Genomic DNA, 12,390 nt, shown 5'->3' on the forward strand with positions numbered 1-12,390 from the left:
TCTCAACCACTGAGCCTCTTGGGCTTGCCAATCAGAAGGTTGGCAGTTCAAATCCCTGCAATGGGGTGAGCTGCCACTGCTCTGTCCCAGCTCCTGCCAACCTAGCAGTTTGAAAGCACGCCAGTGCAAGTAGATAAATAGGTACCACTGCGGTGGGAAGGTACACGGCATTTCTGCGCAGTCTGGTTTCTGTCACGGTGTTCTGTTGCGCCAGAAGCAGTTTAGTCATGCTGGCCACATGACCAGGAAAGCTGTCTGTGGACAAACACCGGCTCCCTCAACCTGAAACCCCATAGTCGCCTTTGACCGGACTTAACCATCCAGGGGTCCTTTATCTTTACTTTTACCTTATATTTAAAGCAGATGTAATCCCCTCACAAAGCTCCAGTTCCAGCACCCTTAACAAACTACAGTTCCCAGGATTCTTTGGGGTGTTTAAAGTGCTATGATACTGTTTTACATATACAGTGCCATTGTCTGGAGAATGTAAGGAGCTGCAGGAGCCTCTCCCGCTGCTCAGATGAGGCCAAGGCTGTTTTGTTTGTCCTTCTCTAAACTGCAGGATAAAGGAGCGTTCCAAAAAAAAAAGGGGAACTGCCAAGGGCGCTCACACCTAATAAGCAGATCTGCGGACCCCTGCTTTAATTAATTTGGTCATTAATGGAATCCTAGAAGAGATCAGTTCAGGGTTAGTCGAGGAATAATTCTTCCAGACTTCCTGTAAGCGGCTCATCAGAACTGTTTGGTAATGGATCCGATACGGAATGTCAAACATTCTGGGAAAACGGCAAACATTACGAAGCAATGTGCCAAATCGAAAAGAACTTAAAACAGATGTAATGAAGCTAAACCTCTTAAAGCCAACAACATGCTGACATAGAGAGAACCCCAGAATAAATTTGGCAAAGCAAGCAGCATACAATGTCAGGAACCAGGTGGAGGCTGAGTGAAAGGGGTTACAAATCCAGAAATACTAAGCTGCAAGTCCACACAAACTTCTAAAAATGTTTCTAAAAACTCATGGAGGATACAACGATCAAGGGCTACTAGCCATGACAGCAATGTTCTACCTTTACTGTCAGAGGAAGTATGAGAAGGTCTCTTCTCATGTTCTTAATGATTACACATGCACCAACCTTAAGCAGAGCTAACTTTAACCCAGGTTCCTTCTTGATGACAGTTTTCAGAGCAAACAACTCATATGCAAAGCAGGGAACTTCACCCTGGCTTCTGACACTTGAGGTGTATATTTTAAAGACCCACCTTACTTTTGTGGTTGTAAGTTGTTTTAAACTGTTTTTAATATTATGTTTTAATGTTGCAACCTGCCACTAACCTAAGGAGCTCCAGACAATCATGCAGGGAGGAGGAAAAAACAAAATGGCTACTAGATCCCCAATTCCCAAACTTGCCAACTCTTCAGAGACTCCCAGATGGAGTTTGTAAAGAAACGTAATTAGAAGAACAGACGAGGGGAGGGGGGGCACTTTAAATTGTTCAAAAAGCACCTGTGGCAAAACAGAAACCTGCTCATCATGGCTACCATTTTGGACACATTCCACCTAAGTGGCGAATCCCCGGTGGAAACTCCTTTTGTAAGCATCTACACACAGAAACACTCCTTTGCCTTTCAAAAAGCCAAGGACATTCTGAGACAGGTTTTAAGAATGAGATATGAGGGCTTAAAAGCAGCCTCAGGTGTTCCTTGCCACAGAAGGGCAAGCCGACAGCCATCACTGCAGGCAGGGGACTTGCCAGCTCCGGCTACACAAGGAACGAAGTCACTGGTCCATTGACTTTAAAAACACAAGAGGCCTGCATCTGAGGCGCAAGGAGCCCGTTTGTCAAACCTAAGTGCAGCATCACACCCACCCCATCTGTGTGAGAGAGAGAAAGACAGAGGGAGCTGAAGTTGTGCCTTCTGTCCCTTCCCCAGCTGCGGCCGGTATTTTAAGGAGGAGGAAAAGAAGATGATGAAGAAAAAAAGAAACACTTCATTTGAATCAATGTCTTAATTCCTGATGACAGGCTTTGTTGTCTGGAAGCATACCAGTTTGAATCCATAACAAACAAACACAAAATGGGATATTATTCCCCTTACTGTGCGAACAAATATTTTCCGACCATAGAAAATAACTTACATATGGGGAGGGAGGGAAGAGAAAGAGAAATATAAATAAATAAAAGATGAAGAAGAAAGGCGTGACAACCCAGAAGAGGAATCAAAACTGGGAATTCAAGCGCTGGTACAGAAACAGACAAAACACGATTTTGCTTGCACGGGGGGAAATGTTGGCTTCTGAATCCTCCAGATTAATGTCAAGTATGCTCTAAAATATTAAAGTACACTTCTTCCCTACCCCCAAAACAGAACTGTTAGAACTATAGTTTACCCCACACAGAGCTACACTTCCCAGTGCCCTTAGGAAACTACAGTTCCAAATATTCAGCTTCTCCTGCCTCAGGTTGGTGCTATAGGGGCCCATTTCAACATTACAGCTTCAGCACAGAGGATGTCAAGATGGGCTTCCTTTGGGATATGCCCCACTCAGCAGTCAGAATGTTTTAGAATTCTTGGGGCTTCCTATCACAGTCGCCGTATCCAACCTCCTGTCTCCAGTGGCAGCAATTCCTAAAAGCAATCATTCATTTATTTGCCTGCCTTATTGACAGGGAGCCTTTTAGGGAGAGCCATCGCAAGGCAATGGGCAACGCAAACGTAAAGTCAATAGGATGATAAGTTACAAACGTCAGTAGGATTTAAAAGACCCCAAAAAAGAAGAAAGAAAGAAAACCAAATGCAAAATACAGAACGGAGCCAGCAGCAGATTGACCGAAGTACTGTAAAATCAGATGGCTTGACAACAAAAACCCTTGGGTTGGCCCAATACATTTTGCTGTGTGGTGAAAGGACAAATGTTACATCCACAGCAGTGATGACAAGGCATCCTCCCCTCCACCAGAGGGCAGCATGCTAGCTTGGGAGGTGCAAGACACACACTGCTCTGTCTATTCCATGCCCCTCAGTACCTGCCTCATGCTGCCTAACAGTAGGGCCAGTCCTGTCTGTCCAACAAAGGGGTGGCTGGTTAAAGGGCAGGAAAGATGCTTTAATTTTTTTCAGTCAAAGAGCCATCCTCATTATTTCGGCAGGCAGGGCTTTAAAGGCGCCACCAAAAATTGTCGGAGCCTCTGTGATGTCTTCAAAATGTTGGCAACCCTAATAATCCGAGTTGACAAGCGGCCGTTGTTGCTGTCCTTTTTTGCGCAACGGATGAAGTTCTGAGCCAGCTCCACATTTTAATATTCTTTGATTTCACTAATGCAAGACAACGGCAAGGCGTTTGTTGTCTTAAAACTGAAGACTTTCTCCAGACATGTTGAAAAGAATGAAGCCTTTGGCGAAGCATGTGAACAGCACAGCTTCAATGACCTGGTGCAGATGCAACACTGAGCCTGAGGGACTCTTGAACTCCTCCGACCTGGCGTGCCTAAGAGTGAATCTCCTGTACTGCCCGCCCCCCGCAAAAGAAAAAAAAAGACACAACACCACTGACGTTAACCGCTAATGACATGCTCTGTCTTCCTGGTTCAAATCTGCCCCCAGTTCAAATTCTACCCTCTCTGCACAGTAACCATATTAACCTACCTTACAGGGTTGTGGTAAGAACTGCCAAAATAATGTACATAAGGTACAGGGAATCTGTAGTCACTGGACTACAACTCCCATAATCCCTGACTACTGGCCTTGCTGGCTGCTGGGAGTCCAGTGACATCTAGGGAGCCACAGGTTCCCCTTCCCCAATGTGCATTTAGAAATCTGAACTCTCAGAGGAGCTCTAGAACAGTGTTTCCCAACCACTGTTCCGCGGCACACTAGTGTGCCGCGAGATGTTGCCTGGTGTGCCGCGAGATGTTGCCTGGAGGGAGGCGGGCGAGTCGGGCGGCGAGAGGCGGGGCGGCGGCGGCGGGGAGAGGCCGCCCAGCGCGGGGCTCTCGCCGTCTGCCTGCCTGGCTGCCTGCGAGCTCGGCGGGCAGTGCCTCCGTCCGCAGCACCCGCCTCGCGGCTCTCATTTCCTGCCCCTGCCAAAGCTCACCCAGCCAAGCCGCGCTCTCCTTCCTGCCTCGCTTTGCTGCCTCCTCCCCCCCCCCCCCCAAAGCTTGGAGGTTCACCGGCAAGGGGGAGGGAAAAAATTGAAACTTAAACTTTTGTGCGTCCCTCCCGGCGTGACGCTGCGTGCTGACGTCACGGGGCTGTAATGGTGGTGTGTCTCGAGATTTTTTTCATCAAACAAGTGTGCCTTTGCCCAAAAAAGGTTGGGAAACACTGCTCTAGAAAAAGTATGGAGAACTGCACCTTCCTCGTTTATTTCACTGCTCTCTCCCTGGGAAGAGCAAAGCAGCAGTAACAAAGGGCACTATGTGAGGGTGCAAGCACCATGTGCACATTTTGCACTATGCTTTGGTTTACTAATGCAAGGCAACAGTAGGGTATTTGTTCCCTTAAAAACAGAGACTTTTGTATGGAGTTGGGGGGTGGTAGTGGTTAGCTTTAACCACAGCTAACATCAGTGTCAGCGGATTCCTTAACCCCAGTTAAGTTGGAGATGGAGCAAAGTGAGTCCTGATGTTACACATGGACTGGCTCAATATACACAGACTTGGAGTGTGTGTGTGATGCTTAATATTTACAGAAGTATAGGATCCCAACAACTTTTATAGAAAACATTTTACCATGTTTCTCTGGTGATCTTATTTGTGAAACATCAACACTGCTAGGATGACATCTGACTGTCTGTAGCTGAGAGATCTGCCATCTTGCAAGGCTTTTGGAGGGCCAGAAACTCAAAGACTGCAGCCTTTAAGACATAATATACCTGTATGCTCCTGTGCCTTGATTTCAGCTAAATCCATTCAACAGGTTTCCACTTTTCCCCACAAGAATAAAACCAAATAATAATGCCCACTTTTATCCCAAAATTGACACGTACTTGACACTGGACAGGGCAGTTCTGGGTTGAAAAGGACATAATAAATGCCTTCTGCCAGATTCAGGACCCTCAGCACAACTTCTACATTCACTGAGGCCTGAGCACACACACAAAGGCCACTGTTGAAGCCCATATTACAATACATTATATTGAGGAAGACATGGGGAACCTGTGGCCCTTAGATGTTTTGAACTACAACTCGCATCATCCTTGACCACTGTCCATGCTAGCTGATGGGACTGATGGGAGCTGGAGTCCAACAACATCTGGAGACTGCAGGTACCTCATCCCTGAATTAGGTTATTGTATTACTATTATGGCTAGCCCAGCCTTATTTGTTTTTTAATGTTGTTTGTTTTTTAATGTATCTGTTCTGTTTCATGATTTCTTTGGTAACAGTGCAATACAGTGGTACCTCGGGTTACATACGCTTCAGGTTACAGACGCTTCAGGTTACAAACTCCGCTAACCCAGAAATAGTACCTCAGGTTCAGAACTTTGCTTCAGGATGAGAACAGTAATCATGCTCTGGCGGCGCAGCGGCAGCTGGAGGCCCCATTAGCTAAAGTGATGCTTCAGGTTAAGAACAGTTTCAGGTTAAGAATGGACCTCCGGAACAAATTAAGTACTTAACCCAAGGTACCACTGGCACGATTTCTGTTCTCATCCTGAAGCAAAGTTCTTAACCTGAAGCACTATTTCTGGGTTAGCGGAATCTGTAACCTGAAGCGTATGTAACCCGAGGTACCACTGTACTTCATAAGAGACAGCCACTTTGAGGAGAAGCCCATTTGAAGGAGAAACCAGTTCCAAACGTTTTGTTGCTGGTGCTGCTGCTATGGCAGGATGGCGAGGGAAAAACCACCAAAACCCAAGTTCTACTCAGAGTCGACCCATTGAAATTAATGAACTGAAGTTAGTCAAGCCCATTGCTCCCAACTGGCTTACTCTGAGTAGGATTGGGACTGGATAAAAACTTGAACAACAGTGCGATCCCACATTTCACAATTCATAAACCATACCCTGCACCACTTGGGATGATTTCATCCCATTTCCCTTCTTCAAAAATGCACCATTTTATTTCTTTTTTTATTTAAAGATGACTTTAAACCTCCCCACCCACCTTTTCCCCTGCGGGTGAGGAGGGGGAAATGAAGGGAAAGTTGTTGAAATAAACAGCTTCCTCCTCCCCCCCTTTTTGTGCATCATAGATTAACACACCACACTTCAAAAAATAAAATAAATCTCCCGGGCTGTTTGCCGTGCCCAACCGCTACCAGAGCCCTTTGAAGCAAATCTAAATGGGATATTCCATTTGCAAGTAACACTTTGGTAGTCAAAAGATCTTACTCTAAGGGGGATTTAATGCAAAACCACTCAGACTGGAGAGAGACACACCATCAGAAAGGAGGGCCAAGAAGTGTTTCCAAGCCCATGTAACACCATTATGGAGGGTGTCGGCTTAGGAACTGTCATAAACACTTCATAATCACTCAGACACAAACCGGGTTGCCTGGAGCACATTAGTTTATTAAGTGCTGAATAGGTGTCCAGCAGAACAGAGAACTAAAGCACAAGGCTATAGATAAAAGGGGGAAGTTTGCACGCACTATTAAGAGGCTTGGGGCATTGGGGGGCTTTTTGGGTGAGCGGGAGGGTTTCTAAATATAGAAATCTAAAAGGGAAGCACCTCTGTACAGTTACCAAGAACAGATAATAAGACAAAACTCCTCATCTATAGATACCTAAAGTGTATCTTATCACAGGAAGGGGGCATGGATTACTTTGGTGGCTTTTAAATACTAATCAGGGGAACCCCAAGGCTTATTATCTGTAGGAGTGATGCTGTCAGGTTGGGCTTTGGGACAGAGGTCTGAGGTCCCTAACAACAGAATGAGCAGGAGGGCTGGCAAATCACAGCAAGGCTTTTTTAAGTAAGTGAAATAATGTGCACGACCAGCTAAAACTGGGGCCTCCAATAAGGCCATTTAAGTCCAGAGTCCAAACCTGCCTAACTGTACCACCAATCACAATAGACTGGCATTCCTGAAATGGCTTCTACACCACTACTGACCTTCCTCCACAAAACACAGCTGCGGGATTATGTCCGACTCTCAAATCATGAGGCTTGATAGTGAAGACCAGAGAGGCTGGGCCATGTAGATCAATGGAAGGGGGGAACCTGTGGTCTTCCAGGTGTTGTTGGACTCCCAGTTCCCATCAACCAGCATGGCCAATGGTCAGGGATGATGTGAGTCCACATGTTCCCCACCTTTGAAGTAAATTGACCCTAAATCCTAAAACACACTCTGTTGCATGCAAGGGGTTTCGAAACGGACATGAGAAAGGTTGTTCTGAAGGTGGAACCTTTGCAGCCCATCAACTGGAAGAAACAGCTCCTGAACTAGGGACGGCTCGGAATTTATCAGGAGCTCCTCCAAGGGAAGACTGAGCACACATTGAACAAATGGTCCTGAAAAAGACAACTTGCCTGCCAGCTTCTCCTGCCAACACATAGCCATAAGGGAGCACATGGTGTATTCTGAGGCACACTCAGTGTACACAGGGCAACTATCTGCCCTGGGTCTAGTAGGAAAACAGGAACACAGAAACCCCAGCAATGTACAGAGGTTCATTAGCTGGCAATGTGAAAATGATTTTATTGCTGGACTGTAAGGATGGGGAAGAAATCTGATTCAGTTTGCATTTAATGGTTAATCTACTTAAATTTCCACTTCCTGAAACTGAAATGTAGTCGGCCTTTGAAGTTCTAACTTCTCTGAGTTTTGCAATGCAGCTCTCCAGCTAAATAACACGCAGAAAAATGCATACACCAGGGGGAAGTGTGCAGAAAAATCCATATATGAGTAAAAACAATACATTTTCTGTTGTGGGTGGGGGTGGATCTTGAAAAACAAAAACAACCATACATATAAGGAGAGATCGGCACTAAAATACTGAGGGTTTTCATGAGGCCATAAAAAAACCCCAGCAGATTGGTTTGCAAATGTGCAGAGCTTGACTTAAGAGTACAAAAATAAGAAAACAAGAGAAATTGAAATTGACAGATTCTGCCACCCTCCTGCAAAAGAAGCTTCTCCTCAAGTGCCAGCACATGACACAGAATCTGTTTAACATCATCCCTGCCTTCCCCCGTCTCTGCTGCAAACCATCTTCCAAAGTTTGTTGCCACCAAAGCTGCTGATGCAGGTCTCCTGTTCTTAGCTCGGTATCATAGCGACACCTAATGCCCAATCCCCAAAACATCGCTCTTTGTGACAGCACAGCACTCAAAGGATATAAAGACACTCGTTCTCGTTTGACACACCTGACAAAATATTATGAAAAGCAGTAACTGATTGAAGAACATTAAAATAAAAAAATAAAAAACCTGCTGGGTTAATCCAGAGGCTTATATTTTTCTTTTTCCTATTACAGGTTTTTATTTATTTTTATACAAATGCAAATGCAAGAACCATTAAACACTTACCTAGCAGTACATATAACAGTGTTTGTTCTATGAACTGAATTTAGCCATTAGCTTACTCATTCAATGTTCACACATATTACTTAACATAACCTCTCCACTGAGAAGATTGAATGGTTGGTGTAACAAGGTCTTGATTGTGGTCATTAACTTACGCCAAGTCACAAACGAACAATCACACCCTAGACCAACCCCAACCTCTCTCACCGCCAAAGGAACACAAGCGAATAGCAAAGAGAACCTTCACAAGCAATGCTGACACAAAACCCCACACGTACATTAAGCAAACCAGAAACATAGCCACCCGACCCCATCCCCACTCACTATTTCCCTCTCCACCTTTCCCCCTTTTCTTTCTAATGTAACACTAATGTCTCAACAAATGAAACTGATCTGTTGAAAATGTAACTTGAAAAAGTAGACATTGCACATACCTTTGTAAACCAAGAAAACTTTAATAAAACATGCTTTAAAAAAAAAACTTATGCTGAGGAAAGGGGTCCATGTTTCTTGGGAGGTATCTCTTTTTATTATACCTTTAATCCCTCTCCTGTGTCTGGTGAGATTCTCAGAAATTGCTGAAAATCCAAGATATAGCCAAGATACCGTATTTTTTGCACCATAACACTCACTTTTTTCCTCCTAGAAAGTAAGGGGAAATATCTGTGCGTGTTATGGAGCGAATGCCTGCGGGTTGCGGGGGGGGATCTGCTGCAGTCATGAGCAGAGGATCCATGGTTCCCCTTCCTTCCCTCCTCCGTGGTTACAAAGCATGGATCCACATGGATCCTCAGGATTTTTGCATTGGGCTACTCCAAACTCACTGTCAGATCACATGTCTGTGGCCACAGCATAAACCACAAAAATCATATATCCACTATTTCGTTTAGAATATTTTTTTTCTTGTTTTCCTCCTCTAAAAACTACGTGCGTGTTACGGTCTGGTGCATGTTATAGAGCGAAAAATACGGTATGTTCAGGGGTATTTCAGACTGGTTGTTCCATTGTTGAGCTATTGCTAATTTTGCTGCATTAAGTAAGAAGTCTTCTCAGTTATCTGTGGTGCAAACTGGAGCCCAAGTCTATGTCTAAAGATGGTAGGTCTAAGGCAGAATTTGGAGAAAGAGGTTGGCTTGTAATTGCGGATTTAATGGAGAATACTTAATTCCAAAAGTTTTTAACATTCAGAGAACCTCCTTTAGTGCTTTTGCTTGGCTGGAGTGTGTTTCAGCTATGAACATGCCTCTTTGATTGCCTAGACAGTGAGGTGTGTATAGAAATCCCATGGCTCAGATGCAAAGCCTGTATCTTCCGGGAGTTGTGTGTTCAGTTTTGTGAACCCAAATACTTTAAAAATTATTATTACAGCAGGAATTTTACCTCATTCCTGATTTTATCATTCTACCTTGAATTTTATTTTCATTGTAGTACGTTTCTCATACACCACTTAGAGCCATCTGTGAATAAGCAGGGTATAGTTTGTCAATGTAAAGAAAGACGAATGTAGACTAAAGAACATAAGAAGAGCCCTGCCGAATCAGGCCAATGGCTCATCTAGCCCAGCATCCTGTTCTCACAGTGGCTGACCAGGTGCCTATGCAGAACCTGCAAGCAATCAGGGCATGAGTACAACAGCATATCAATGAGGTACTTACAGGTATGCTCCATATCTGTATCCCATCACTGTAGCCAATCATGAGCAGCAAAGGAGGCTCATTGCCAGTGCTGTGCATCTCGTGCAATTCTACATTCCTTGAGGTATCTAAAAGGTCCAGAAGAAAAACCAGAAGTCACAGTGGTGTAGCATCAAAGGAAGGTGACTCTTACACACACACACACGGGTTTAAACATTCTGAGCAGCTAACAACAGACGGAGCTTGGCAAATGCTGACATTTACCCAGAATTCTGGTAGGACAGATGCTTTGCATGTACAAGGTCACAGGTTCAATCCCTGGTTGTGCTGGAAAAGTCTCCCACCCCGTCTAAAAACCCTGGAGAGCTACTGCCAGGGAGTGGAGACCAGGGACAGCTGAAACGGTGCCCACAGCTGAAGCCGTGCCCTCCGCGACAGCTAAAAAAGCCAATGCAATTCTGGGCTGCATCAATAGGAGTATAGCATCTAGATCAAGGGAAGTAATAGTGCCACTGTATTCTGCTCTGGTCAGACCTCACCTGGAGTACTGTGTCCAGTTCTGGTCACCACAATTCAAGAAGGACACTGACAAACTGGAACGTGTCCAGAGGAGGGCAACCAAAATGGTCAAAGGCCTGGAAACGATGCCTTATGAGGAACGGCTAAGGGAGCTGGGCATGTTTAGCCTGGAGAAGAGGAGGTTAAGGGGTGATATGATAGCCATGTTCAAATATATAAAAGGATGTCACATAGAGGAGGGAGAAAGGTTGTTTTCTGCTGCTCCAGAGAAGCGGACACGGAGCAATGGATCCAAACTACAAGAAAGAAGATTCTACCTAAACATTAGGAAGAACTTCCTGACAGTAAGAGCTGTTCGACAGTGGAATTTGCTGCCAAGGAGTGTGGTGGAGTCTCCTACTTTGGAGGTCTTTAAGCAGAGGCTTGACAACCATATGTCAGGAGTGCTCTGATGGTGTTTCCTGCTTGGCAGGGGGTTGGACTCGATGGCCCTTGTGGTCTATTCCAACTCTATGATTCTATGATTCTATGATTTGTTGCTGTACTACAGCTTCCGAACCATGGGCAGGATGAACCATGACGGTTGAAGACACATTGGGATTTTGACAAGCGAGTCCAGAAGAGTTATTCTCTCAAGATGTCAACATCTGAGGAGGGAATTACCTTGCAGACTATACACCAACCCTATTTATAAGTAAATAAATAAATGTAATACAGAAGTCTGCTGCAATGCTCCATTACCAAAATTTAAGTATTAGCCTTGTGCAAGACTTGTATATATATTAAAAAATAGCAAATGAAAGTTAATTTTTCCTCCACCAACCTCCCCAAACCAGAAGGCTCCATTGTGCCCATTGCAAAAGTTGGGGTCCTTTTTATTGTGCATTCACGATGGTATCAGGACAGTTATACATGATGTTTGCATTTGCAAAAGGTTTGGCCTTAGTGCTATGTTGAATACAACTGATTGCTATGAAACATCAGCAAAAATGTAAAAGCTGGGTTGTGTAAGTGATACTAATCTGAAAGTGCCATGTCTTAGCAAACCACTAGAAGTATAGAATTGGGGCCTGCTCCTAGTGGATGCCTGCTAAACATCATATGGGGGGAAAGCCGCAGATGCTGAACAAGCAGGCAGTGGGACATATATAGAATAAGGTAGGCCATGATATATCCAAGTCCCCAAGCTGTTTAGAACTGTAAATGGTCAAAGCCAACATCTTGAATGACTGGCAACCCAAGAACAAATATAGAAAACAGGATAGTGGGTGGGGAGAGACGTACCATTCAAGTCAGAATTTTCAAATCTGACCCATACAATTTTCTCTTTTTCTTCTGTAGGAGTTGTACCACTGTAGGCCTATAAGGAAAAAGGGAATGAGGAGAGAAAATTGTCAAAATATTATTATTGCCTACCCATGATGATAATGCACAAAACAAGCTATAACAATCTACTAATCCAACCTGTGGGGCTTGCAACAAAATGTTGCAGTGTATCCTCCTAAAGAAACAGACAGCTATTTCCTTCAGGCAGGGCAGGCCATTCCACATGCCATTTTACTGTTCCAACAGACTCTCATTATAATAGAAGTACTAAGTGTGCTTAGTCCTCTTTGTTCTGTGAGGCTTTCATGGGCAAAAGGGGCTGCCCATTTAGACTGATTTTAATTTTAGATGCAATATTGGAGTTCAACTCAAGGAGGCCAATATCTTCTCCTTGTCTTGCAGTGGCCCCGTTTTGCCTAAAATCCTATCAACA

At 44.5% G+C, this 12,390-nt stretch overlaps 1 protein-coding gene across 6 annotated transcripts in view; it reads right to left on the reverse strand.

Annotated features, from left to right (window-relative positions):
• BCAS3 (BCAS3 microtubule associated cell migration factor) overlaps nucleotides 1–12,390 on the reverse strand; it is a 466,426-nt gene that overhangs the window by 446,356 nt on the left and 7,680 nt on the right. For all 6 annotated transcript variants that reach the window (XM_082200800.1, XM_082200797.1, XM_082200799.1 and 3 more), the window contains exons 4-5: nucleotides 11,916–11,991; nucleotides 10,134–10,240 (exon numbers count right to left, since the gene is read on the reverse strand). In XM_082200800.1, coding sequence (XP_082056926.1) covers nucleotides 10,134–10,240; nucleotides 11,916–11,991 — 183 coding nt within the window. The remainder of the gene's footprint in view (nucleotides 1–10,133; nucleotides 10,241–11,915; nucleotides 11,992–12,390) is intronic.

Source organism: Podarcis vaucheri, assembly GCF_965113315.1.
Source record: "Podarcis vaucheri genome assembly, chromosome: 15".
NCBI lineage: Eukaryota > Metazoa > Chordata > Lepidosauria > Squamata > Lacertidae > Podarcis > Podarcis vaucheri.